The sequence below is a fragment of the Suncus etruscus genome, chromosome 8 (assembly GCF_024139225.1).
Source record: "Suncus etruscus isolate mSunEtr1 chromosome 8, mSunEtr1.pri.cur, whole genome shotgun sequence".
Classification (NCBI taxonomy): domain Eukaryota; kingdom Metazoa; phylum Chordata; class Mammalia; order Eulipotyphla; family Soricidae; genus Suncus; species Suncus etruscus.
The window spans coordinates 33,224,064-33,251,887 of NC_064855.1; the positions used below are offsets into that span (position 1 = coordinate 33,224,064).

A 27,824-nucleotide genomic window follows, 5' to 3' on the forward strand; every position below is an offset into this window, starting at 1 on the left:
CTGTCACTCAGGCCCCGGGAGTGATTTTTTTGAGTTCAGAGCCAGAAGTCAACCTAGAGCACTGCCAGGTGTGGCCCCAAAATAAACCAAACAGCAAACCCCACAAAACCGTTTGTCTTGTGCTCTCCTGACAGGACCCAGGACCCTGCACCATGAGTGACAGCCAATGCGATGGTCAGTTTTACAGCGTGCAGGTGGCCGACTCCACGTTTTCTGTACTCAGACGCTACCAGCAGCTGAAGCCCATCGGCTCGGGAGCACAGGGCATAGTTTGGTAAGGAGGTGTTCACCCAACTGGGCTGAGACACACTCAGGCCCCTCACTGAGACTCGGGGCTACCCAGAATCCTAGAGCCCCAGTGGTGGGGGGGGTTGTAGAGGGCCCAGAAAGCCAGTGGTGCTTGGGTGCACCAGGTTCAGCCTCTCCACCCCAGTCTTCAAGTTGCTCACAATTCCTCGAGCTGTTTTTGCTTTTATTTTATTTTCCTCTTTCTCTTGTTTTCCTTTAGTCAGTTTTTGTGCTTTGTGTGAACAGAATGAAGCCAAACTTCTGGAGTCATGACGGCATGGAATGATTGGTTGGTGGGATGGCTGGATTATTGGGGGCCAGACCTGTTGGTCAACCCTGTACCACAGTAGGTCGTCCAGACCCCACCAGGAATATTTCCTGAGCACAGAGCCTGGAGTAAGCTCTGAGTGCAGAGTCAGGAATGATCCTTGAATACAGAGACTGGAGTGAGCCCTGAACAAAGAGCCAGGAGCGATTTCTGAGTCTAGAGCAGGAGATCCTTGAGCACAGAGCCTGGAATGAGGACTGAGCACCGCCAGGTATGGCTCCCAAAGAGGAAAACAGTGGAAACTGTTTCCTGAGTGGAAACAGCATAGTGATTCTTTCTCTGTTTGTTCCTTCAAAAAGAAGTCCCATGGGCATATCCCTGTGTCTCTCTGAAACCCCATTCTTTTTAGTTCTTTTTTGGGCCACACTGGCAGTGCTCACGAATCACTCCTGGTGGGCTCTAGAGACCATATGGGATCCCAGGGATCAAACCCAGGTCAGCTTTGTGCAAGGCAATCGCCCTCCCTACAAGCACTATCCCCAGCCCCCAAAACCCCTTTTAACAGCAGGCCTCTCTCCCTCTCATCCCCACTCACAGTGCTGCTTTTGACACGGTGCTGGGGATCAATGTCGCTGTGAAGAAGCTCAGCCGGCCCTTTCAGAATCAAACCCATGCCAAGCGGGCTTACCGGGAACTGGTCCTCTTAAAATGTGTCAATCACAAAAATGTAAGTGATGGACACTGTGCATGCCTGCATCCTGTGTGCGCTCCTAAGGGTGACCCTGGGCCTGGGCCTTGTCAGGAGTGGTCAGCAAGTGACAAAAATGATGCCTAGATCTAGTGCTACTTTGCCGCTTGTAGCACAGCCATCTGATTTTAACTATCTGCGTTTTATTGGTTTGGTTTAGGACCATAACCGGCAATGTTCAGGGCTTTCTCCTGGCTCTGTACTCACATATCATTCTTTGCTGTGTTCAGGGGACCATCTGGGATGAATCTGGGTCGGCTGCCTGCAAGGCAAAAGAGTCTTAGCAGCTCTTAGCTATGCTCTGGCCTCCAACTATGCACATAATTAATTGATTTGCTCTTTTAGGGTAATTGAAGTCAGCAGGCTTCATGGGCTACAGGATTCCTAGAAGCTTTTGCTCTTCTTTGTACAGTGTCTACAATCTTATTTCCCTTTTTTGGGGGGGGGTGGCACACTTGGTGACACTCACCTGGTGATGCTCAGGGGTTATTCCTGGCTATGCTCAGAAATCACTCCTAGCTTGGGGGACCATATGGGATGCCGGGGGGATTGAACCGTGGTCCATCCTAGGCCCATGCCAGCAAGGTAGATACCTTACTGCTCCATGCGATGGCTCCGGCCCTGTGTTTTTGGATATTTTGTGAGGTTTTGTTTTTTGTTTTTTTTTTTTGTATTTTTGGGGCCACACACCCCATAATGCTTAGGTCTAACTCTTTTCTGCTGGGCTCAGTGGACTTTCTTGGGATGAGAACCAAACCTGAATTGGCCATATGCAAGGCAAGGCAAGCACCTTCCCCACTGTACTATCACTTCCTCCTCCATGATTTTTTTTAGATAAAACAGCTGCCATTTTGTTTGTTTTTTCTTTTTTGTGGAGCCATACCCAGCAGTGTTCAGGGCTTACTACTGGCTCTACGCTCGGGAATCAGTCCTGGCCAGCTCAGAGGAACATACAGGATAGCAGGGCAAGCACCCTCCCCACTCTCCTATCGCTCCAACCCCAACAGCTTCCATTTAGACATAGCACTTGGGAAGTGACCTGGGATTTTCTTGGAGAAGTGTTTTGTTTTTTTGTTTTTTTTTTTAATGTATTTGCAATTTATCTTCTAGTAGCAAGACCTGCTCCTATTTGTCATCGTGTTTATTGGATATTGTCAGTCACTGGACAAAACTTTGGCATCCCATTCAGTATTTCTAAGATTGAAGGATATGGAGGCCAAAGAGATAGCATGGAGGTAGGGCATTTGCCTTGCATGCAGAAGGATGGTGGTTCGAATCCTGGCATCCCATATGGTTCCCTGAACCTGCCAGCAGCAATTTCTGAATGTAGAGCCAGGAGGAACCCCTGCACTACTGGATGTGACCCAAAAACAACAAAAAAACAAAAAACAGGATGAAGGATGTGTGGATCTCTCGAACTCAATAGCCTTGGCTGACCTCTGAGCCTTTATTTTTGTTGTTTTTGTTATTTGTTTTGGGGCTCACGGGATCAGATGAGATGCCAGGGATTGAACCAGGTTAGCCACTTGCAAGGCTAATGCCCTCCTTGCTGTTCTATCGCTCCGACCCTGCTGAATCATCTTTTAATGACCTTTTTCCCTTATGAACTTGTCAGAGGATTCACCTGAAAGGGACTTTTCCATGTCAACCTGGTTCACCCCCCTGCTACTCCAAAGTGTGAGAGGGAATGAGCCTTATAAGATTCTGTACTTTGTGCACTGTGACTCTGATGTAAGAACAGTCTGTATAAAACAGAGGAAGGGATAAAAAATGGGTTCGAAGCAATAACACAACAGGTTCTATCCCCAGCATCCTGTATGGTCCCCTGAGCATCACTGAGAGTGATTCCTGAGTGTAGAGCTAGAAATAAGCCCTGAGAAGCACCAGGTATGGCCCAAACACAAGCAAAAATCTTTGTTGTTCAGTATCATTGGTTTCATGATTGATATTGAAATCTTGGTTCTATTTCAAGTTCATCTGGATATGAATTTTCCACTTTGAGTGCAGTTTTGCTTTTGCTTTGGCAAACTGCTCAACTCAATCCATTGCCTCTACCAAAATGTGTCCTTCATAGGATCCCTGACCTGCCCAAGGATAGGGGTCTCATTGGTGAGGAGGGGAACCTTCTGGAACTTTCTAGAGTCAAACTGGAATTCTCCGATGAGCCCATTTTATAAATGTATTTTTGTATTTTGTATTGAAATACTTTGTGTTTCAAAACTTTCTTTGAAAGAGGGTGTCAACCCTAACTTTTAACTCGAGGAGGGCCGGCGAGGTGGCACTAGAGGTAAGGTGTCTGCCTTACAAGCGCTAGCCAAGGAAGGACCGCGGTTCGATCCCCCGGCGTCCCATATGGTCCCCCTAAGCCAGGGGCGATTTCTGAGCGCTTAGCCAGGAGTAACCCCTGAGCATCAAATGTGTGTGGCCCGAAAAAAAAAAAAACTTGAGGAGCTTTGGGGGGAGCAGTTGGGAGGGCTGTGAAGAATGGGAGCCATACCCAGCGGTGTTTGGAAACTATTCTCCACTTGGTATTTGGGAGTCACTCCCAGTGATACTCAGAGAACCATGAGGTGCTGAGGATCAAATCCAGAGGCTCCCTCATGCAAAGTTCATGCATTAATCTTTTGAACTACCTATTCAGCCCTGGATTGCAAAACTTTGTTCAAAGCTTTTACATAGCATTGAAGTTTCAGAGCCTTATTTTTAGTGTTTTCCAGCCACAAATTTGTCTTGTTTGTTTATAGGGGACCACAGCAGTACTCGGGGTTGACTACTAGCTCAGTACACAGGATCATTCCTAGTGGGGTTTGGGGGATACTGTGCAGTGCTGGGAACAAAACCCAATTCAACCATGTACAAGTCAAGCATCTTCCTTACCTGCTTTACTGTCTGGCCAGTTTATGTTTTTTGTTTTGTTTTGTTTTAATATTTAGGCCCAGAAAAAGAAACATGTTAAATTTCTGTGTTAAGATTTTAGGGATGAAAGAAATAGTACAGCTGATGGGGCATTGGTATACAGCCAACCCTAGTTCAGCCCCTGGCATCCCATATGCTCCGAGCACCACCAGAAGTAATTTCTTTTTTTTTTTTTTTAACATTTATTTATTTAGGTTTTGGGGCCACACCTGGCAGCACTCAGGGGTTACTCCTGGCTCTGTGCTCAGAAATCACTCCTGATAGGCTCAGGGGACCATGTGGGATGCCAGAGAATAGAACCTGGGTCTGTTCCAGGTCAGCTGCATGCAAAGCAAGCACCCTACCCGCTGTGCTATTGCTCCAGCCTGCAGAAGTAATTTCTAGGTGCAGAACCAGGAGTATCCTCTGAGCATCTCCCGGTATGGCCTAAATAATAATAAAATAAGTAAATTTGTAGAGACCTCAATAAAAGTTTGAAATTTTTTCTTTTTTGGCCATACCTGGCAGTGCTCAGGGGTTACACCTGGCAAGCTCAGGGGATCATATGGGATGCTGGGAATGGAACCAGGGTCTGTCCCAGGTCAGCCATGTGCAAGGCAAGTGTCCTTCTGCTGTACTATTGTTCCGGCCTCAAAAGTTTGATTTTGGGGCCGGGCGGTGGCGCTAAAGGTAAGGTGCCTGCCTTGCCTGCGCTAGCTTGGACGGACCGCGGTTCGATCCCCCGGTGTCCCATATGGTCCCCCAAGCCAGGAGCAACTTCTGAGCGCATAGCCAGGAGTAACCCCTGAGCGTTACCGGGTGTGGCCCAAAAACCAAAAAAAAAAAAAAAAAAGTTTGATTTTGGGGGGGGGGGGTACTTTGGGTCATACTTGGCAGCACTCAAGGGTTACTCCTGCTCTGCGCTCAGAGGTTGCTCCTGACAGGCTCAGGGGACTATATGGGATGCCAGGAATCAAACCCGGGTTCATCCTGGGTTGGCTGCATACAAGGCAAATATTCTACCGCTGTGCTATTGTTCCAGCCCCAAAGTTTGATTTTTTTAAATGCATATAATTTTTCAAGTCAGGAGTCCTAATCTCTTAAGCAAATGCCTAGTCATGGAATGTCATTTATACAAGCACAATAACAATAATGACTGGAATAAATACTGAGCTCTGCTGTATTTTGCCTCCCCTTACCCAAGTTTTAATACATTTGAATATTAAACTTAATTTTTAATCATCCAGAAAAGTCATCCATCATGCTGAGATCTAATTAATTCTTCTCTTTTCAGATAATTAGTTTGTTAAATGTGTTTACACCACAAAAAACCCTAGAAGAATTTCAAGATGTGTAAGTATCTGCTCTCCCCAGTAGTACGCACGCACATCAGTGGCTGAACTCCCTAGACAAGGAATTGGCCACTTTCCCAAGCTTATAGGTAGGAAGTGGCCTAGTAGGACATCCACCATGTTTGTGTCTTGGTGGCTGCCACTTCTGGAACAAGGAATGGGGTCATTGTCCCCACCATTCTTCTCTGCAATATTCAGGCTTCTCTGAAAGAGAATATGCAGTGCCCAACCTCATCTCCACCCCAGTGGTTTCTTCACTCATTCATTCATTCACCACATCCCTAAGAGCCCATGGAGTCCCCTGTCATCTGCTTACATATTTCAGACAAAGTGGGCTAGAAGGCCTTTTTCCTACTTACAAAGTGTCTTCTCTCATGAGCATGCCAGGAGACCTGGGAATAAAGATAATCAGGGAGAAAAGGAAGAAATGGAAAAGGGGGTCCTCGGTTAGGTGGTTGTTGTTTTTATTTTCCTTTTTTGGGGTCCTCGGGATGGAACCCATGTGCAAGGCCAGCGGCAGTCCCACTGATCCCAGACCATTTGTTAGCATGACCCAAGGACTTTGGAAGAAAAGACACTAAGGGAAGGGGTGTGGACTGGTTTAGCAGTGCTGGGGTTTAGGATCAGCTTTGGCGTGTTGGGGGATGATCCTCCCTGCAGGGCAGAAATAGTTGGGTGTGTTGTGCCAGGGCTGTTTGGGGAAAAGACAGGATGTAGGTGGGGAGTGAGGAGGGAGGGGCTGAAGACATGGACTTAGAGCTCTGACAGGGCTGGTCCAAAGAGTAAACTGGGAAGCACTGGGGACAGAGTCGAAAGAGTGGTTGGAGTGTGAGGAGCGGGGCAGAGCAGAAGAGGTTGTGAAGGGAGGGGGTGAAACCTGGATCTAATTAGGACAGACCTCTGAGGTTCAGGGCCAGAGCAGGGGGCATCCCTCAGTATCAAAGGCCAAGAATACCTGTCAGAGTGATAGTCCACTGGGAAGAGGATAGGGCTTTTGCCTTGCACTCAGGTGACCCAGGCTCGATTCTTGGCATTCTTTATGTTCCCCTGAGCACTGCCAGGAGTAGTTTCTGAGTGCAGAGCCAGGAGCAACTCAAGTACAGACCATAAGTCTGGCTTCCATGACTGAAATCTTGCTGAGCATAGGGACAGCATGGAAGGCCATTAAGATGCTGTTGTGGCCATTGGGGGTTATGGACAGATAAGAGTGACCCTGGTGCAGGAACCATGTGTCCTCCTATTGAAAGCAAAGTAAGGTTAGTGCTGGGAGAGGAAATGGCATTAGAGAAAAGAGGGGAAGTTGTGAAACAGCCAGAATGGAGGTCACATGGAATCAGAGTGGGATTTTGATGCCTATATGAGACTATAAACTGGGCTGAGGAGAACTGAGCCCACAGATGGGGAAATAGGTCGGGGTGAAGGGAATGGTGGAGAGATAATAAGGGCAGCATTAGGAGAGCAAAGCTCTGGTTCAGAGCTAGTTACAAGCCTCAGAGGGGAAAATTCCTGAGTGTGATCCTTAGCACTGTGGATGTGTAAATCCACTCATCTATCTGTCAGCACACTTATCTACCCATTCATCCATGTGCCGGCTTTTCCATTTATCCATGCACACCCATCAACCCACCCATCCATTTATCTACCTATCTATTCATCTACCTCCCTACCAGTCCACCTACCACCAGTCTACCCTCCCATGAATTCATCTACTCACCTATATAATCACCCACCCAGCCACCCACACACACCCCAACTCAGCCACCTATACATCTACCCATTCATGCACTTCCAACTCACCCACACATCTGTCAACCTACCCTTCCATCCATCCATTCACCCAGCCATCCTTCCATTTATTCATCCACCCAACATCCCACCAATCATCCATTTACCATCCATTCACCCATCTACCCAGTTTCCTTGAGACCAGAAGCAGCACCAGGTTATACATATAATCAGAGAGCAGAGAACATCAGGGTGCAGTCACCAGTGGGGACCATATGGGTTGCCAGGGATCAAACCCAGGTTGGCTGCATGCAAGGCAAACGCTCTACCCACTGTGCTATCACACTAGGAGTGATTCTTTTTTAATGTTTTGTTTTTGGGCCACACCTAGTGGTGTTCAGGGGTTACTTCTGGCTCAGAAATTGCTCCTGGGAGGCTTGGGACCATATGGGATGCTGGAAATCGAACCTGAGTTTGCCCCAGGTCAGCTGTGTGCGAGGCAAATGCCCTACCGCTATGCTATTGCTCCGGCCCCATCAGAAGCGATTTCTGAGTGCAGAGCCAGGAGTAGCCCCTGAGTACCACCAGGTGTGGCCCAAAAACAAAATAAAAATAATATTGGGGGGGAGCAATAACACAGTAGGTAGGATATTTGCCTTGCATGCAGCTGACCAGGGTTCAATCCTGGCATCCCATATGGTCCCCTGAGCCTGCCAGGAGTTATTTCTGAGCATAGGGCCAGGAATAATACCTGAGCACCACCGGATATGGGCCAAAAACCAAAAAAGGAAGGAAAGGAGGGAGGGAGGGAAAAAAGAAAGGAAAGAAGGAAGATAGATACATTTTTCCCAAAAGTTTTTTTTTTTTAAGAAATTCAGTTCATCTTTAGAGACAGCAGCCTTTGGTAGGACATACCAATGAGCTAGTCATGTCCAAGTGCATGACTATTTCATGCTACTTCCCGTGCACTCAACCAACAGGAATCAAGGATGATGTCCGTGTTACTTCACCGGCCTCCTTTCTTCCTTCAGGTACTTGGTTATGGAACTAATGGATGCTAACTTATGTCAGGTCATCCACATGGAGTTGGACCATGAGAGAATGTCCTACCTGCTTTACCAGACGCTCTGCGGGATCAAGCATCTGCACTCAGCTGGCATCATCCACAGAGTAAGTTAGTAACACCTGGCCATTTTGGTTTATTGTAACTTTTTTTGGGGGGGGCACACCGGTGACACTCAGGGGTTACTCATGGCTAAATGCTCAGAAATCGCTCCTGGCTTGGGGAACCATATAGGACACCTGGGGATTGAACCGTGGTTCATCCTAGACTAGCGCAGACAAAGCAGATGCCAACACTTCAGCCCCAGTTTATTGTACCTTTCTTTTTTTATTTATTTAAATTTTTTGTTTGTTTTGTTTTTGGGTCTCACCCGGCATCGCTTAGGGATTACTCCGGGCTCTACGCTCAGAAATCACTCCTGGCAGGCTTGGGGGACCATATGGGATGCCGGGATTCAAGCCACCGACCTTCTGCATGCAAGGCAAACAAACGCCTTACCTCCATGCTATCTCTCTGGCCCCAGGTTTATTGTAACTTTTATTGTTGTTTTTCAACCACACTGGTGGTACTCAGGGCTCATTCCTGTGCTTAGGAATCACTCCTGGAGGTACTTGCATGTTTGATCCACTTTATTTTGTTTTAAACATTTATTTATTTATGTTTTTGGGCCACACCGGCGGTACTCAGGGGTTACTCCTGGCAATGTGCTCAGAAATCACTCCTGGCAGACTGGGGAACCATGTGAGATGCTGGCAATCGAACCCGGGTCTGTCTTGGGTCGACCACATGCAAGGCATACAATCTGCTGCTGTGCTGTTGCTTGAGTCCATGATCCAATTTATTATCGCTACAGCCTCCTAGTCATTTAATTTTAAAGTTATCTTCCTCATCCTTCAGACCAGAACTCTCTTTGCCTCCCATGGGGGAAAAAGGGAGTGTCTTGGCAGGTCTGGGTTCTATCCCTGTTACTCATGTACCCTCAGTCAAAATTAGAAACTTAGTTGTTATTGTTTAAATTTTGTCAGTGTTAAAAACCCAAACATGTGGCTGGAGTGATACTACAGCTCGTGGGCCACTTGCCTTGCATATGACCAATTTGGGTTTGATTTCAGGCACCCCATAAGGTTCCTTAGACCCTACTAGGAGTAATCCTTGAGTTTAGAGCCAGGAGTTAGCCCTGAGCACTGCCAAAATAAAACAAGACCAAGTGCCACCAATAACAACAAAACAAATTAGGAGATTATGTTATGTTTCCTCTGGGAGATGGGGAGATATCTGTTTATGTGGGCAGCTTTCCTTGGACTCAGGCCTGAGCTCAGCTCTTCTGCAGAAATATTACTCATTTTCAGGGCCAGAGCAATAACATAGCAATAAGACATTTGCCTTACATGCAGCCAACCTTGGTCAGACTCAGCTTTATTTTTTATTTATTTATTTTTTTTTTTTTGTGGTTTTTGGGTCACACCCGGCAGTGCTCAGGGGTTATTCCTGCCTCCAGGCTCAGAAATTGCTCCTGGCAGGCACGGGAGGACCATATATGGGACGCCGGGATTCGAACCGATGACCTCCTGCATGAGAGGCAAACGCCTTACCTCCATGCTATCTCTCCGGCCCCCAGACTCAGCTTTAATTCCCAGCATCCCATACAGTCCCCTGAGCCTGCCAGGAGCAATTCCTGAGCACAAAGCAGGAGTAACCCCTGAGCACAGCCAGTGTGACCCTAAAACCAAAAAAAAAAAAAAAAAAAAAAAAAAAAGAAAGAAAGAAAGAAATATTATTCATTTTCCTTTTGAAAAGTAACCCCCCCAAAGAACTTTCTTGACCCCAGTTCACCTGACATTCATGTTTTTACTATATTTGAAATCCCTTTGGGGGTGGTGGGAAGTATAGGTTTGGACCATAAGTGGTGGTATTACTCCTGGTGGGGCTCAGGGGCTATATGACATACCAGGGATCAAACCTGGGTTGGCCATATGCAAAGCAAGTGCCTTATCCACTGTATTATGTTCCAACTCTAGGCAGGTCTTTTTTTTAGATATTGGGTCTAAGCAGGCATAAGCCGTGTTTCCACCCCCACCTCTCATGGAAGAGAGGGGGAAGAGGCGGGTCTTGAAGTTGCATAAAAGAGAAGATAAGGGGTGACCCAGGGAAGAGGAGGAAGTGATTCCTACCCAGGTGCCAGGGGAAGTAGGTTCCCATCACTACTCTGACTAGCAGAGCCCTCCTAGAAGACTAAAGCCCTCCCTTTAGAAGACTAAAACCTGGCCCCCTCCTCACTGGAAGTCTCAGGCTGCTGTATCCCATGCACCCCCATATCTTCTACCTACCTGCTAATAATCCTGAGACCTCAAACTCCCCCCCATCACCTAGAATTTTGTTCAAGTGTCACATGTCATTTGGACAAGTCAGTCAAAAAGAGAGAATTTTGGGACCAGAGAGATAGTAAAGAGTGAGGCTCTGACCTTGTACAGGACCAACCCAGATTTGATCCCCAACTTCCATGAAGTCCCCCAAACATATCAGGAGTTATACCTGAGCACAGCTGAGTGTGGGGGTAGCAGGTGAGGGTGAGAGGGACATCTCTCCTTGCATCTAAAAGCCAGAAACAGCCAGAAACCAAAGGAATAAGGGAGGGACGCATGGGACATATATGGAATCTTCTAGAAATTTTGTGGTGTTTTTTTCCTTAGAGTTCTAAAGCCAGGGCAAGTGATGAGTGCAGGTTTTGTTTTTTGGGTTTGGGGCCACACCTGATGGTACTGGGGGCTTACCCCAGCTCTGCACTGAGGAATTCCTTCTGGCAGGACTCAGGGACTCTATGGGATACCGGGGATTGAATCTGGGTCAACCTCATGCAAGGTAAATGTCCTCCCTGCTGGCCTGTCTTTATGGCTCTGAGTCTGCAGGTTTAGAAGCCAGGCCCAGGTCACCAGCTGAGTTCCATATCCCTTTCTGGAGGCTTGTGAGGGTGGATTTTGTGGAATTGTCCCTCCTCTGTGTTCCCTGTTGTCATGTCCCAACCAACCCCCAACCCCATAACCCACCACCCATTCTCCTGCCCTAGGACCTGAAACCCAGCAACATCGTGGTAAAGTCTGACTGCACGCTCAAGATCCTGGACTTTGGGCTGGCTCGCACGGCATGCACCAACTTCATGATGACCCCCTATGTGGTCACACGCTACTACCGGGCCCCCGAGGTCATCCTGGGCATGGGCTACAAGGAGAACGGTGAGTCTCCAAATGTGGGCCCTTGACATTGTAGGTGACTGCCCCCAGGTCCCTGGGAACTGGGAACTAAACCTGGGAATGTGGGGCTAACTGTGGTTATGGAGATGAGATGTAGGAGAAGAGCTGTGCAGTAGATTGAAGCAAGGCTGGGGTGGGGCAGGGCTGTGGAGTCGGTGAGGGGCCAGGTTTGGGTCTGGGATGGGGCACAGTTTGGACATTCTGGGTACCAGAGAAGAACTCCTACCTTATGGTACCCGGAGGGTCCATCATTCTACCTCTTCCACACCAGACCATGGCCCTAAGACACATGAATCAGACAAGGCAGGTTTTGCTAAGGTAACTCAGAGCCCACTCTGGTGAATAGCACCCACCTCCAAGGAACAGCTCTCCACTCCTCTGCAGGCCTTCCTCCTAACCACGGTACCCCTACTCATCTACAACAGCAGCCTCACAAAATCACAGCAGCACCCCTCATTTAACCTTAGCACCCCACCTTACCACCAGTCCCTAATGCCTCTGGCCCCTTAGGACAGCACCTCCACCCTATTCCCGGAATACCCAGAATTAGTCTCCATCTTGGCGGGGTTCAGTGCTCCCACAGGAGTCCTACAGCCCTGCTGTGGGTGCTTTGAGGTGACTCCTCAAGATATATGGGTCCTCTTGTTGGGATTTGGGGGAATTGGAGGAGTGGGGTGCGGAGGCCCCAGTGTAACTCCCTGTGTTTGGTAGTGGACATCTGGTCTGTTGGCTGCATCATGGCAGAAATGGTCCTCCATAAGGTCCTGTTCCCAGGAAGAGACTGTATCCTTCCCAGGGAGAGTACCCAAATTCCTCAATGGCTACATGGGAACAGGGCAGGCAGGGGGGGCACATTAGGGGTCACAGTCATCCAGTCCCTGGGTCTCTAGGGTTCTCAAACTGTCAAGGCAGGAACCTTTGCCACCCTAGTTGCAGAGATTGGGGGGTGTTCACCCCCCCAGTTCCATCCTCCTCAGTCAGCACTTCTGGAATTCACATCTGTGCATTATTGGGCCCTGTAAGAATTCCTTTTCCTCACCTTTGTTTTGTTCATGGCATGTCATAATTTGATCATTTCATTTTTATTTTCAGTTGATATCTGGTCAGTGGGGTGTATCATGGGAGAGCTGGTGAAAGGCTGTGTGGTATTCCAAGGCACTGATCGTATCCTTCCCCGGACCCCCTTTCCCCAGCGCCCCTTTCCCTGATCACCCCTCCCCTTCCTGCCCTTCCCCAGTCACCAGGCAGCAGAAACTCAGGAGAAGGAGGTTGGTCTTCTAGAGTCTTCTAGAAGTCTTCTGAGAATCTTCTATTCATTAGTGCCAATTGCCACTCTGCTTCCACTTGCCTCTCTACTTGACTCTTGACCCAGTTTGGACGTCACCTGAGTGTCAAGTGAAACCAATCCTGAGTCTCCCCCACAATCATTTTAGGACACAATTCCCTCTTTGGCAAATGCCTTAAGAGCTTCATTCAGGGGCCGAAGAGATAGCATGGAGGTAAGGCATTTGCTTTTCATGCAGGAGGTCATTGGTTCGAATCCCGACATCCCATATGGTCCCCTGTGCCTGCCAGGAGCAATTTCTGAGCCTGGAGCCAGGAATAACCCCTGAGTACTGCCCGGTGTGACCCAAAAACCACACCAAAAAAAAAAAGAGCTTCATTCAATTTTTTCTTTCTTTGGGCCATACCAGGTAGTGCACAGGGTTGACTTTTGGCGATACTTGGGAGATTCTATGGGGTACCGGGGACTGAACTCGTTAAGCAAGCACCTTCCCTGCTTTCCTATCTCTTCTGCAGGCTGCCTTGAGATATTTAAACCAAGTCTGGCTAAAGGCCATTTCATGTCAATGAAAGGAGGAATGTAGACATAAACTTAATAAAGTGCTTGTGTATTTTATTAATAGGTGTGTGTGTGTGCGCACATGCGAGAGACACTCAGAGACAAAGCCTCCTGCATAAAAATATCCACCACCCACCCCCAACACACACATACACACACACACACAACCCTCTATGAAGGAAATGGAGCCCTGGCTAGGAGACCTTAGTGAATGGAAGGAATACAACAGCACCATCTCCATGCTCCCAATGGCTTGCAGAGATTTTTAAAAAGCTTGGCTGGAGTGATAGTACAGCAGTAAGGCATTTGCCTTGTACATGGCTGACCCAGGTTCAATTCCAGGCATCTCAGAGTGCTCCAGGCCTGCCAGGAGTAACCCGTGTGCTTCTGGGTATGACCTCTCCCCCCAAAAAAAGAAGTGTGATCTGGCATTAAAAATCCTAACCTGGAGGGCTGATAGAACAGCAGGGAGGGCATTTGCCTTGCATGTGGCCAATCCAGGTTCATCCCAATGTCATCCCAATGGTCCACTGAGCACTGCCAGGAGTGGTCCCTGAGTGCAGAGCCAGTAGCATCTCTGAGTGTGGCGCCAAGGCCGCAAACGAGCAAAATCCTACTCTGGGGTGTGGGGGTTTGCTTTGGGATCTTCCAGGGAAGATAGCAAGACCCTTTTCTCAGCCCTCAGCCCTTCTAGCTTCATCATGAAGTTCATGTTCATTCTCGTATAGCTCTTCAATCTGCCACTCTCTTCATCTGTTATTCTCGCCACTTCACTAGTCTCATGTGCTCTCAACTTTGGGGCTTTTTACGAACATTCATGTTGGTCTCTATCCATTGGTATGTGGATGACTTTTGTTTTTGTACAGGAAACCAGTAATGCAGGAAATAGAGTTAAGCATTTCATTTGAACTGTTTTAGGTAGTTGTTTGTTTTTTCTTTTTTGGGGGGGGGAGGTTTTGTTTTGGGGTTTTTGGGGGGTTTCACACCCGGCAGCATCAGGGGGTTACTCCTGGCTCTGCGCTCAGAAATCACTTCTGGCAGGCTCTGGGGACTATATGGGATTCTGGGAATCAAACCAGGGTCTGTCCTGGGTTGGCCGCGTGAAAGGCAAATGTCCTACTGCTGTGTTATCACTCTGGTCCCAGTTTTGTTATTTTAATAATGAGGGTGGCCTGTTCATCCTAGACTTTCTTCATGTTGCAAACTTGGAATGAAAGAGTGTATTCCTGTTGTTTACCACCTCATTTTTTTAAAACCATAAAGGATTTGAATAGGAAGTGACAGCCTTTGATTTTGCTGGTTATTCAGACCCTTACCTTCAATTTATCCTGTTTGGAACGATAAAAGAGGTGGCTTATTTAGGGCCGGGGAGATAACACAGCGGTAGGGCATTTGCCTTGCAAGTAGCAGACCCAGGACCCCTGAGCACTGCCGGGTGTGGCCCCCCCAAAAAAAATTTAGACCTGCCCACTTCCATTCTTATATTGGGCCTTCATTTATTAAGAAGAAAAATGTTTTCTTTTGAAAGTTCAAAAGTGGCTGGAGAGAGAATACAGTGTGCAAGGCAATTGCTTTGCACTTAGTGCACCCCCAGTACCACACAGAGTTCACCAGGCCCCTTCAGGAGGGATCCTCAAACACAGAGCCAGAAGTAAGTTCTACACACCTCTGGTTGGGACCCAAGAACCAAAAATTAAAAAATAAGGTTTCTTTTTTTTTTTTTTTTCTTTTTGGTTTTTGGGTCACACCCAACAGTGCTCAGGGGTTACTCCTGGCTCTACACAGAAATCACTCTTGGCAGGCTCAGGGGACCATATGGGATGCCGGGATTTGAACCACCAATCTTCTGCATGAGAGACAAATGCCTTACTTCCATGCTATCTCTCCGGCTCCAAAAAATAAGGTTTCTTGAGGGTAGCTCTTGAGATACACACAAAACCTTACTTTCACCCAGAACATTTTGCCCGCTCCTTTGAGCAGCAGATAAGCTGAAATTTAAATAGAGGACTGGAGAGAGAGTACAAGGACCTAGGGCTTGCCTTGCATGCAGCACTCAGATTTTTGGGAGTTAGGGAGATTTTTGGGGGGATTTTGTTGTTTGGCCACACCCAGTGTTCCTCAGGCTTACTTGAAGTTCTCTATGCAGGAATCAATCGTGTTGGTTTCAGGAACCCCAAGGCAAGTGCCATACAATTGCTCTAACCCTATTGCAGCTATTTGGATTCCAGGCAACACATAGGGTCCCCTATGCACCGCCAGAAGTAACCCCCTAATCACCAGTGAATGTGATCTAAATGCATCCCTCAGAGTACAGTCCTTCGAGGAGGAGGATCCCCTGTCCTAGGTGGCCTAGGAGGAGAGTTGTGGGCCCAGGTGCAGACCGTACCTTTGAGCATCAGACTGGTGCAGATTGGGCTTGTGTGGCCTTGAGCCTTAGGCCTTGTTGATTTGTACATGTGCTAAAAGCAAGTTCAGCAAGCTCATGGGAATTTGCCCTCAATAGTAGGATTTTCTTTCCTCCCCTTCCCTTTCCATTGTTAAAATGACCTTTTCCCAGAAGCCTTCCACTAGCCTCCACTCATCCTGGTATCTAGAAGGGAAAAGGCAGAGGCTGGGAGATCCTGGCTGTGAACCAAGCACGTAACTGGACGATGGCTGAAGTCTCGAATCAGGCATCTGTTTCCAAGAGCTGCCCCCAGAGAGTTCAGTTATAATTTTGAGGCACCTCCTGCCTGAGCCTGATCCCCCCCCCCCCCACACCAGCCTGCCAGTGCATGTGCAGAGAGGAGAGAGAAAGAAAACAACAGCACCCTGTCCCTGCTCCCCAGGGCCAGGCAGAAGAGATTTCAACTTGATATAGTTACTACCATAGCTTGTAAGGGGGTGGGGTGGGGCAACACCCCACAATGCTCAGTATGTAGTCAGAGTTGATTAGCCCTATGTGGGTTTGATAAGCAGGAGTCCCAGGTTCCATCTGGGCATAATTCTCCCCTTCTAACACTGCCAAGACCAAGTAAGTAGCCCCTGAGCACAACTGTGTGCTCCCCCAAGATAAAAAGATAAATTGATGGGCCGGAGAGATAGCATGGAGGTAAGGTGTTTGCCTTTCATGCAGGAGGTCATCGGTTCGAATCCCGGCATCCCATATGGTCCCCCGTGCCTGCCAGGAGCAATTTCTGAGTCTGGAGCCAGGAATAACCCCTGAGCACTGCCGGGTGTGACCCAAAAACCAAAAAAAAAAAAAAAAAAAAAAAAAAGATAAATTGAGGAAACTGGCAAAAGTAATTGCCAAACTGCCTAAGGCAGTGGATTGTGGAAACTGGAGCCTCAACATGGAAAGGACAGCTGAGAGTTTGATGTGAGCAGTAAGGGAGATCAGAAAGCCTGCGCTCCCCATCAGCACTCTGCACTGACCACCTCTGTCCCTCCACCTCTTCACCTCCCTCCCATCTCATGTCCCACCCATCTCTATGCTCCTCCCAGCTCTATGTCCCACCCACTATTATGTTTCTCCTTCTCTAAGGCTGGCCCACCTACCGTTTATTGCTCCTCCCACCTCCACAACACCCCCACCTCATTGTCCCTCCTTGCCATCTGTGCTTCCTAGAGCTTTGCTTTTATTTGATTATTGGTTGACTGGAGGCAGATACTCCCAGATCTGCTCTGGAGAGCTTATGGCCTGCCAGCCAAGTCTGTGGTAGTTCAGTGTGAGGTTCTGAGTAGCCTTCTCAGGGACCTCTGGGGCTGACCATGTGGAGCCTGAAAACAGCTGCATTCACAAGACAGGCACCTAATGGGGTGGGGATGGGGGGGCACATCCTTCAGTGCCTTACTCTTGGTTCAATGCTCAAGATTACTACTCCCTATGAGGCTGGAGTGTGGGGTGCCAGGGATCAAACCTGGCCTGGCTACATGCCAGGCAAGCACCCAGCCTCACTATTGCTTGGGCCCTCACAGAGCTGGCCTTAGCGTGACTACCAAGGCCTCTCATTTCAGGTGTGCTTACCAGCAAGTAGGCCCCTCTGCCTTCCTGCCTTCAGATTCCTTTATTGTGACCCAGGATGGAAAGGCAGCCCCCTCTCTTGGTGGCAGTGGTATAATAGCCATCATGTTTCCTTCAGGAAGTTCAGCGGACCATTTGTTAGCAAAAGTCTAACCTGAGAAATGCATGCCTTGCTGGAATATTATTCCCGAAGGTTCCCACTGACCCAGACTTGGCCAGTTGCCCCCATAGGCCTGTGAGGTTCTTCCTAGTGTATGGATGGGTGCATGTCTTGGGAATCTCAAGCCGGTTCAGTTCTATTTTCCTCAAGACCTGCCTCAGATATTGATCAGTGGAATAAAGTTATTGAGCAGCTAGGCACACCATCGGCAGATTTCATGAAGAAACTCCAGCCCACGGTGAGGAATTATGTGGAGAACAGACCAAAGTACCCGGGTATCAAATTTGAAGAACTTTTTCCAGACTGGATTTTCCCAGCCGAGTCAGAGCGAGACAAAATCAAAAGTAAGTGCACCTTTTGGTTATCAGCACCAGGGAGCGTAGTTGGGAGACTGGTGGTGGTGGGTGGGTTGTGTTTCTTGCAGGTTTGCATTCAAAAACCAGTGAGTCCCAGGAGGGAAGGAAATAGGCCCTCACACACTTACATACACAGAACAGAGCGGTGAACTGTCTAGAACCAATCCTGGTGAAACGGGCGCTTCAGAGGATTAAAGAAAGGGAAATGGAAATCAGAGAAAAGGCTGATTTCCATCTTGTTTTGGAGTCAGGGGCCTAACAACCTCATAAGCTGAGAGCCTATTTCATATTCATTATATATTGCATTGCACCAGGTGTCATTAGAAGAAGGAGAAAGGGCCAGGAGAGATAGCACAGCAGCGTTTGCCTTGCAAGCAGCAGATACAGGACCAAAGGTGGTTGGTTCGAATCCTGGTGTCCCATATGGTCCCCCGTGCCTACCAGGAGCTATTTCTGAGCAGACAGCCAGGAGTAACCCCTGAGCACTGCCGGGTGTGACCCAAAAACTAAAACAAAAACAAAACAAAAAGAAAAAAAAAAAGAAGAAGGAGAAAACATTCTTTGATTAGGGGCTGGGGTAATAGTATGGTGGGGAGGGTACCTACCTTGCATGCAGTGGCTGACCGGGTTTGATCCCCAACATTTCATATGGTCAGTCGCCTGAGCACTGCCAGGAATGATTCCTGAGCACAGAGACAGGTGTAAGCCCTGAGCACCACTGAGTGTGACCCAAAAATAAAAACTAAAAATTTTAAGAAAAAGAAAAAAGAATTTTTAACATCAGCTTGAAAGACCTATGTTAATTAAAGTGGTTATGGAAAGACTTAAAGAAGAGGCCAGTGCACTGGCCAAATGCCCTACTGATAGGGAGGGCATTTGCCCTATACTAGCATAGCTCTGGTTCAATCCCAGGCCCTCACCATTTTTTCCTAAGCACTGCCAGGACTAATTCTTGAGTGTAGACCTAGGAGTAACCATTGAGCATTGCCCAGTGTGCCCCCCTCGAAAAAAAAGAAAAAAACTTGAAGGTTGGGGCACATGACTGGGAACTGTGAAGCTCTGAGTAATCTTTCATACCCCTCAGCTCTTGCCCCTTCTCACCCAGGACAGTTGGGGTCTATCTGGGTGCTGTTCTGAGCTGTCCCACAAGACCCTGGAATCTCCAAGCACCTGCACACTGGTGTGTAGTAAAAGAGACTGTATGAGGGCCCGGAGAGATAGCACAGGAGTGTTTGCCTTGCAAGCAGCCGATCCAGGACCAAAGGTGGTTGGTTCGAATCCCTGTGTCCCATATGGTCCCCCGTGCCTGCCAGGAGCTATTTCTGAGCAGACAGCCAGGAATAACCCCTGAGCACTGCCGAGTGTGGCCCAAAAACCAAAAAAAAAAAAAAAAGAGAGACTGTATGAGGGTTGTTTTTTGTTTTTTTTTTTGTTTTTTTTTTTTTGTTTTTTTTTTGGTGGAGGGAGTGTTTTTTAATCCCTGGAGCTATTTTCTAGCTCCAACTTAAATTAGACTTTGGACAAAGAAGAAAGCTGCTCCTGCAGAGCCCTTTCCACCAGGATTCTCAACATGCCCTTGGTGGTGGTTCCTTCCAGTCTCTAAGAAGTGATGTCTTCCCAGCCTGATTTTTTTTTGGGGGGGGTCACACCTGGCAGTGCTCAGGGATTACTCCTGGCTCTGCACTCAGAAGTCACTCCTGGTAGGCTCAGGAGACCATATGGGATGCCGGAATTTGAACCCGAGTCTATCCTGGTGCAAATCAAATACCTTACTGCTGTACTATCACTCCGGCCCCAGCCTGAAATTTTTTTTTGTCTAATGTTTCCGCTCTAGCCAGCCAAGCCCGAGATTTGCTCTCTAAAATGCTAGTGATTGACCCCGACAAGCGCATCTCCGTGGATGAGGCTCTCCGGCACCCCTATATCGCCGTCTGGTACGACCCAGCAGAAGCAGAAGCGGTAAGCTGGTCTGAATGCCTCTCTGCTAATCCCAAATGACCCCCAGAGGACATCAAGTTCAGGGTTTCATTATTAGTTTTATTATTATTTTGTTGGGGACCATATCTGTCTATATCAGGGTCAAACTCCAGCCCTAGCAATTTCTAAATTTGAAGCACTTCCATCATTGCTACTTTGGGGGCACTTGGTGGGGGCAGAGGAAAGAGCTGAGGAGGTTCATTTTGGAATTTTTGTTTGGTTTTGGTTTGGGGGTCTCACCTAGCTGACTGCTGGCTCTAAGCTCAGGGACCACTCCTTAATTGTTGGCTGGGACCTGCTTTTGCTTTGTAGCCTCCACCTCAGATCTATGATGCCCAGCTGGAAGAAAGAGAGCATGCCATTGAAGAGTGGAAAGGTTAGTAGTTGATTCCTGACCCACCAGCTACCTTTCCAGAAATCCAGTCCTTTGAGGAGGGAGTGGGTAAAGGGCCGGCCACTCTAGGGCCAGGGCAGGGTCCTCTGGAGGGGCAGGTGAGGCCTCTCTAGGTGGGGAATGATTTTTTAATGAGAAGGGAGGGGCAAGCCTCATTGGTCAATCTATGCCCACTGGGGACTGATTTATTTTTTTTTTTGGTGGGGGACTGATTTATTTAATTTGCAGGGGAGATCAATGCTTATAGGAGCTACTCCAGGCTCTCCATTCAGGAATCATTCCTAACAGGTTTAGGGGACCATATGGAATGCCAGGAATAGAGCCCAGGTTGGCCAAGTGCAAGGCCAGCCCTTTACCCCTTGTCCTATCACTCCAGCCCCAGAACTGGAACATCAGTTGCCAAGAGTCAGAGAAATTGTAGGAATCCCATATTAGTGGCAGTATTCTACAAAGATCTTCCCATCCTTAGATCTTTAGTTGGCAAGCAAGACTCAGTGGCTTTCTCTCACAGACTGTGAATGCAGATTGCCATTGAGGAAGTGGGGGAGCATGTGGAGTACCATATTTATCATATACAAAACCCTCCCTAATTGACATGCAGTTTCTTTCGTCTAAAAATTTGCTTATGGGGCTGGAGCATTGGTGCAGAGGGTAGGGCATTTGCCTTGCAAGCAGCTGACCTAGGACATACTGTGGTTTGATCCTCCGGTGTCCCAGATGGTCCCCCAAGCCAGGAACAATTTCTGAGTGCATAGCCAATATAACCCCTGAGCGTCACAGGGTGTGGCCCCCAAAATCACCCAAAAAAATAAATAAAAATAAAAATTTGCAGGGGTTAAAAAAAATAAAAATTTGCTTATACTTAAAAAAATAATAAAGGCATCACATGGTGAAGAGATGGGGCAGCAGATAAGGTATTTGTCTTATATCCTGCGAGTCCCATTTGTTTAACCATTTTGGGGGGAATAAGGGTACCATCCCCAATGATGCTCAGTTGCTATTCCTGCCTCTGCACTCAAAAATCACTCTTGGGGGCCCAGAGAGATAGCACAGCGGCGTTTGCCTTGCAAGCAGCCGATCCAGGACCAAAGGTGGTTGGTTCGAATCCCGGTGTCCCATACGGTCCCCCGTGCCTGCCAGGAGCTATTTCTGAGCAGATAGCCAGGAGTAACCCCTGAGCAACGCCGGGTGTGGCCCAAAAAAAAAAAATCACTCTTGGCAGGGGGCCAGAGAGATAGCATGGAGGTAGGACGTTTGCCTGGCATGCAGAAGGACAGTGGTTCGAATCCCGGCATTCCATATGGTCCCCTGAGCCTGCCAGGAGCTACTTCTGAGCGTAGAGCCAGGAGTAACCCCTGAGTGCTGCCAGGTGTGACCCAAAAACCTAAATAAATAAATAAATAAATAAATAAATAAATAAATAAATAAATAAATAAATAAATAAATCAGGGGCCGGAGAGATACGGTGTTTGCCTTGCAAGCAGCCGATCCAGGACCTAAGATGGTTATTTCGAATCCCGGCGTCCCACATGGACACCCCTGAGCATAGCCGGGTGTGGTCCAAAAACAAAAACAAAAAAAATCACTCTTGGCAGTGCTGAGGGGAGCAGCATATAGGATGCCAAGGACTGTACCTGATTAATATCTCTTCACACTCCATCTGACCCCATTCGTATCCAGGGTACTAGACTTGGCTTTTTCCTCATACACACCCCGTACCTCTGAGTACTTCCGGGGCCGCTCCTTAGCATAGCCAGCACTTCTGGGCATCAGCCAGCCCCCTTCCCTTTTATAAGAAAAATTGAAAATAAACTAAAATAAGCTTGAAATGTATCATAAAATGATCACATACTATCTTGTCTATTTCGTCTCTCCCCCATGCCCCGAAAAGAAAGGCAGAAAATCTGTAGTTATGATGAGGTGAAATGCAGTTGCATGGCAGATCTGACAAATGACTAAGTCAGATGAATTTCTGCTGGATCCATAAACTGTTAGTGTTAGGCCCAGAGTAGTAGGAGAGTCGGCAAAAGGTGGCAGGAGCTCAGGGTCTGTTTCTCCAGCAAACAGGCAGCGACCATCCAACAGGAGTGGCCAAGATACCCCAGGCCCACCACCACTAGCACTTCAACCCCGGGCTTTATATACAAGGGCCAGCTGTCATCCTGAGGCAGTTACAAGGAATAGGCTTCTAGTAACTGACATCTTCACCCGTAAAGGGACAGTACCTGCTGATCAGGGCTCTAGAGTCTGTTTCTTTATAATAAATCATAGAGCAGGATGTGTTTAATGTTGACCCAGACTGATCTGACAGGGATTCCAGCGATTGTCTTATAACCCCATTTTGGTACTATTTTTGTTTTTTGGGGTTTTTTTTTGGCCACACCCAGCAATACTCAGAGGTTACTCTTGGCTCATATGGGATTCTTGGGATTGAACTTGAGTCAGCAGCATACAAAGCAAAGGCTCTCCCCACTCTGGCCTTGCAATTTGATGCCTCACACTGCTGGAAGAATCCCCCTCCTCCAAATAGAAACAAAAGTGGCCCAAACTCCCCCCAATGAATCAAGTCAGAAAGGCTCTTGGGGTGTCAAAGTGATAGCACAGCGGTAGGGCATTTGCCTTGCACGCATCCAACCCAGGACAGACCCAGGTTCAATTCCGGCATCCTATATGGTCTCCTGAGCCTGAGAGGAGTGATTTCTGAGCTCAGAGCCAGGAGTAACTCCTGAGCATTGCTGGGTATGGCATGGCCCCCAAACAAAAAAACGAACAAAAAAGGTTCTTGGGGAAATTTGCAGTGCATAGCTCTGTAGATTGCTTTGTTGTTTGCTGTGACAGGGACCCAGCACTCCTGGAGGGCCCCGGGACCCTATGGGTGAAGGGATCAGATCTTTCTCAGCCACATGCAAGGCTATCACTGCAGCCCTTTAACTTACCTTTCTTTCTGAAGAGCTCATTTACAAAGAAGTGATGGACTGGGAAGAAAGAAATAAGAATGGCGTGGGCAAAGATCAAACTTCAGGTTAGTGATCGTTTTCAGAGCTTGATATAGTCTTCACGCATGACCTGGCCAGCTTGCCTCTACCACCACCACCCCTTCCATACTTCAGAAACCTGAAGAGAAAGCAGATATCTATCTATCTATCTATCTATCTATCTATCTATCTATCTATCTATCTATCTCCCTCTCTCCGCTCTCTCTCCATTTCTCCCTCTTTTTTCTCCCTCTCTCCCTCTTTCTTTTTCTCTTTCTCTCTCTCTCCTGCTGCCCTTTCCTTGAATGCCCAGCACTGCATTCAATTCACTAAATTGAATTCTCCTAAATGCCCTTTTCCTGCCTATACAGCCTCATTTCCTTCCTGCACAACTTGGTTCCCCATGCCCAATGGGACTTGAACATTCAGCTTTTTTGTATTCCCTCAACCAGAAATTTACTCAGGAAATTGCCGCCAAAAAGAAACACTTGAACCATTCTGAAATACTCCTTCCTCTTTTTACTGTGGAGGAAGTTGCTCCTGTCATGCCTCCCCTTTTCCTTCTCCTTGAGCCTAATGAGTAGGGAGCCCTCAAGAAAAGTACAAAATGGGGGCTGGAGAGAGAAGTCAAAGGGCTGAGCACAGGTTTTGTATGCAGGAGACCCAGATTGGACCCCCAGCACCTTATAGCCCCTTAAACACAGACCCTGGAGTAGCCCCTTGGAGCCCCTCCCCCCAGTTGTGGACCCAAAGAAAAAGAAAAAAAAAACTTTCTACTCTTTACACTTTGCTCAGGGATACTTCTGGTTCTGCACTCAGGAATCATTCCTGGTGGTATTCAGAGATCATATGAAATGTTGGGGATGGGCCAGGAAGGTGGCGCTAGAGGTAAGGTGTCTGCCTTGCAAGTGCTAGCATAGGACCGACCGCAGTTCGATCCCCCGGTGTCCCATATGGTCCCCCCAAGCCAGGGGCGATTTCTGAGCGCATAGCCAGGAGTAACCCCTGAGTGTCAAATGGGTGTGGCCCAAAAACCAAAAAAAAAAAAAAAAAACCCACACACAAATTGAAATGTTGGGGATCGAACCTGAGTTAGCTGCATGGAAGGCAAACACCATCCCACTGTCCTCTGGTCCCAGCCCCTATAATCATGTGACTTCCTGCTGGTTAAACCTCTCAGGGCCCGGGGCCAATGTTGCTTCAGTATCCTGCCAGCCATGGAGAGGTACACTGTTGTGCCTGGGTTTTATTCCACCTGGTTTTCTTAGCACAGATGCAGCCGTGAGCAGTAACGCCTCTCCGTCCCAGTCGTCATCCATCAATGACCTTTCATCCATGTCCACTGAGCAGACGCTGGCCTCAGACACAGACAGCAGCCTGGATGCGTCCACGGGACACCTGGAAGGTTGTCGATGATGGGGGTGGCAAATCAGAGCAGCCAGCTTGCAAGCAAAGGAGCTGGGGCTTCCAAAGGGCCCCGGGGAGGCCCCAGTGTCTCCCCTTCTCCCTCCCCCCCAAAAAAAAAACACTTCACATTCTTTGCATGTAAGAAACTCAACGCCTTGTCCCCACTCTGTTCTATTAAGATTGCCTGCTTAGATTGAGACCAGGCGACATGGATCTGTCTGGATTCGGACTCAGAAGCTTGAGTCCCCTGTACGCAGAAGCGGGATTGCAAAGTGGTGTCAGACTGGCAAATAGAATTCAGGAGTTTTGAAACTCTCCCTCCTGCCCAGCCGTATCCCCCCAACAGTTGTGAGGTAAATAGTGGCAATCCTAGTTTCTCCTTTGAGTGCCTGTTGGGAACACAGGGGAGATTGCTGTTCCAGTGTCCCATTACCTAGCTTAGCCCTTCCTTTCTCTTTGCCCTATGGGGCCATTTGTAATCTGGGCCAAAACTAATAGGCCAAATTTGGGTGTTCAGTGCCCACCCCTCTTAATTCCCGGTTTCTGACCTCAACCAACTCCCAAATTTATGGTCTGATTGCTTCTACCTTTCCTGTTTTCAGAAGGAATGTCATTAGATTGTTTGAGCTGAAAAGAAAAAGATAAAGGGGAATGGGCCACATTGGCAGGGTAGGGGGGTGCTGCTGAGAGTTTTCCCTGCTAAAAACATTGGCACCCTTGAATCCCAGCCTCTACAGGGGAGAGAAAGGGTCCTCCGGTGCTTTTACTGGAGGGAATCTCAGGTTTGGTTTTGAGCGCTGCTTGAAAGATGGTTGCCTGGAAATTTTGCTCTTCCCCTGGCTATACTGTTTCTCTGCTCCAGAATCTCCCCTTTCTTGAGCCAGCTGGGTCCTTCTGCTTGATAATCCTGTGGCTGGTGGATTCCCCCATTTACCCTGTCCCAGCACCCACACACTGGCTCTGCTATGACACGAGCCTTGGATTCAGCCTTCACCAAAGATGACGCCCAAATGCTGGCTTGGCTAGGGACTCGGCTGGACGCTTCTGTTCATCTGCATTTCCCAGGCTGAGATCCATGCGTCCAGCCCCCACCCCCATACCTAATGGCTCTACGTTCTTTCTTTTTGTTTGTTTTTAGGGGCCATGCCCAGCGGTGCTCAGGGCTTCCTCCTGCCTCTCTGCTCAGGGATCACTCCTGGTGGGGCTCAGGGGACCCTATAGGGTGCCAGGGATCTAGTGCCCTATCCACTGTCCTATTTCTCTGGCCCCCATCCATGTTCTTTTTTTTTTTCCTTGTCAGCCCTCAAGGCCTCTGCCAGTGTTTGGCCCAAATACCTGCTGGTTTGTTTGCACTTTTCCTCTTCCACCAAAGGGGACTTCTGTAAAAAGTCCTGGGCAAATTTGGTCAGAACGCCAGCTCTGCAGAAACCACTCTGGCCCACTTCCGGGTGTGAAATTGACCTGAAACTCACTAAGATGTGAAATTGATCTGAGAACTCTGTCCAGTACCAGTTTAAACTACTTAGCTTCTGGTTTTGTTAGCCCGCATTGATCCCCCTATCCTGATTACATGCATGGGCGTGTGCATACACACACACATCTGTGTTTAGTTATCTTATGGGTGAGGGGTGGGGGGCGGCCACATGCTCTGGATGGTATTCAGAGGAGGAGCTGGGCAAGTCCAATATTTTACCCTCATTCTATCTCTGAATAAGTCTCATTCTCTCTTTCTCTGGCCCTGCCTGCTACCCAGTTCTGTTTGAAAGGGTGGGTCTGATTCCTGGGAACTGGACCTGGGTGAATGAAAATCTAGAAATGCTAAAAGCATGTCTTGCAGTGAGGTTTGCCAGGAGATGGGTTTTAGCTTCGATGGAGTCAGGAAACCACAGAGAGGATCTGTGTTTGAGAGTGGGAGAGTAAAGCCAATTAATTTCTCTTGACTTTTGCTGCAAAGATGGCCAAATCTCTCTATAAGGAGAAAAACGAAGCAAGGGAAGAGTTTTTAAAATGCATGTGGGGGGTTAGAGAGGTAGACCAGTGGTGAAGGTGCTTGCCTTGCATACGGCTGACCCAACTTCCATCTCCCACATCCCACAAGGTTCCGCAGCCCTGTCAGGAGTGATCCCTGAGCAGAGTCGAGAATAAGCCCAGAGCTACTGCCTTGTGTAATCTCCCTTCTCCCAAAAATGCATGTTTGCGCGAAGGGAACTTTGCTCTGGATTGGGAATATTGTATGTGTCCAGGGTACCCCACCTCTGAGACCACCTCCCATCACTCCTGGGACTGGCCCAGGCCTAGGGACAACAGATCCGAAGAAGTCAAGTATATATAGCCCCAAAACTCCCAGCCCAAATATGCCAAGGTGCAAGAGGGTTCCACCTCTTCTCAGCGGATGAAGACTGATGACATGACAGGATGGCAGCAGTGTTTGCCCATCATGTCTATTTCTTTATTGTCACTTTTGTAATTTAAAGCGTACCCCCACCTCTCCTCGGTGGGCTCTGGCTCCAGGCACTCAAAAGGGAAGAAAAGGCACTTATGTACTGGCAGCACAGGCTGAAGAGCCCGCCTGCCGCCTGTATATTGGCAGGGGTTCCAGAAGAAAAAGGGACTGTCGGTATCTGGGGGCTCTGAACCTGCTCAGAGGGGTGGGGCATCAAGTCAAGAGAAGCCACAGGAAGAATTCCGGGCCTGGCTGAGCCCTAGCGTTTGGTCGGAGAAGCAGAACCCACTTAGTCTGGGCGTCGTGTGTGCGCTTGTGCTGTGTATTGATTTCCAATGTGATTCCCCAGCTGTCTCGTGCTGGTCGTATTTATCCAGGTGTGACTGTTCAGACTGCCTCTCTTCCAAGTAACATGGCTTCACGTTTTGTAATCCACTCCGTGGTTATGTGTTCCAATTGGTGACAATAATACAGATGCATTTTAAAAAACAGAAGGGGCGCAAGCCCATCCGGTGTAACGTGTCGTTTTTCAGTGGTCCGTGGCACTTATTCATCAAAGGAAATAAACGTGCTTTCTCAGTGCAAAGGCCCAACATTTGCCCACACATTCCCTCCCTGAGATCATCTTGAGTATAGTGTGACATAGTCCTGGGACATTGCAGGGTCCTTTTCCCAGAGG

At 48.2% G+C, this 27,824-nt stretch overlaps 2 protein-coding genes across 4 annotated transcripts in view; one reads left to right on the top strand and one right to left on the bottom strand.

The window, feature by feature from the left end:
- Positions 1 to 27,824, bottom strand: part of SQSTM1 (sequestosome 1) — a 479,040-nt gene that overhangs the window by 290,039 nt on the left and 161,177 nt on the right. The window lies entirely within an intron of this gene.
- On the top strand, positions 111 to 27,639 carry MAPK9 (mitogen-activated protein kinase 9). 3 transcript variants are annotated; one of them, XM_049778265.1, is made up of 11 exons: positions 111 to 274; positions 1,154 to 1,283; positions 5,494 to 5,552; positions 8,308 to 8,446; positions 11,404 to 11,569; positions 12,680 to 12,751; positions 17,755 to 17,937; positions 19,784 to 19,908; positions 20,239 to 20,302; positions 23,271 to 23,342; positions 24,569 to 27,639. In XM_049778265.1, exons 1-11 carry the CDS (start codon positions 153 to 155, stop codon positions 24,709 to 24,711), a joined length of 1,275 nt encoding a protein of 424 aa, XP_049634222.1. In that variant the 5' UTR covers positions 111 to 152; the 3' UTR covers positions 24,712 to 27,639. The 3 variants fall into 3 exon arrangements, with proteins under 3 accessions (XP_049634222.1, XP_049634221.1, XP_049634223.1); XM_049778264.1 differs by lacking the exon at positions 12,680 to 12,751 and adding an exon at positions 12,299 to 12,370 and having other exon boundaries at positions 112 to 274; XM_049778266.1 differs by lacking the exon at positions 12,680 to 12,751 and adding an exon at positions 12,299 to 12,370 and having other exon boundaries at positions 112 to 274; positions 24,564 to 24,784.

Excerpts from the sequence above, each read along its gene's own strand:
- MAPK9 (XM_049778265.1), top strand. The coding sequence starts at position 153 with ATGAGTGACAGCCAATGCGATGGTCAGTTTTACAGCGTGCAGGTGGCC. Across the intron at positions 275-1,153 it reads GGAGCACAGGGCATAGTTTG|TGCTGCTTTTGACACGGTGC; the intron begins GTAAGGAGGTGT and ends CCCCACTCACAG. Across the intron at positions 12,752-17,754 it reads GGTATTCCAAGGCACTGATC|ATATTGATCAGTGGAATAAA; the intron begins GTATCCTTCCCC and ends GACCTGCCTCAG.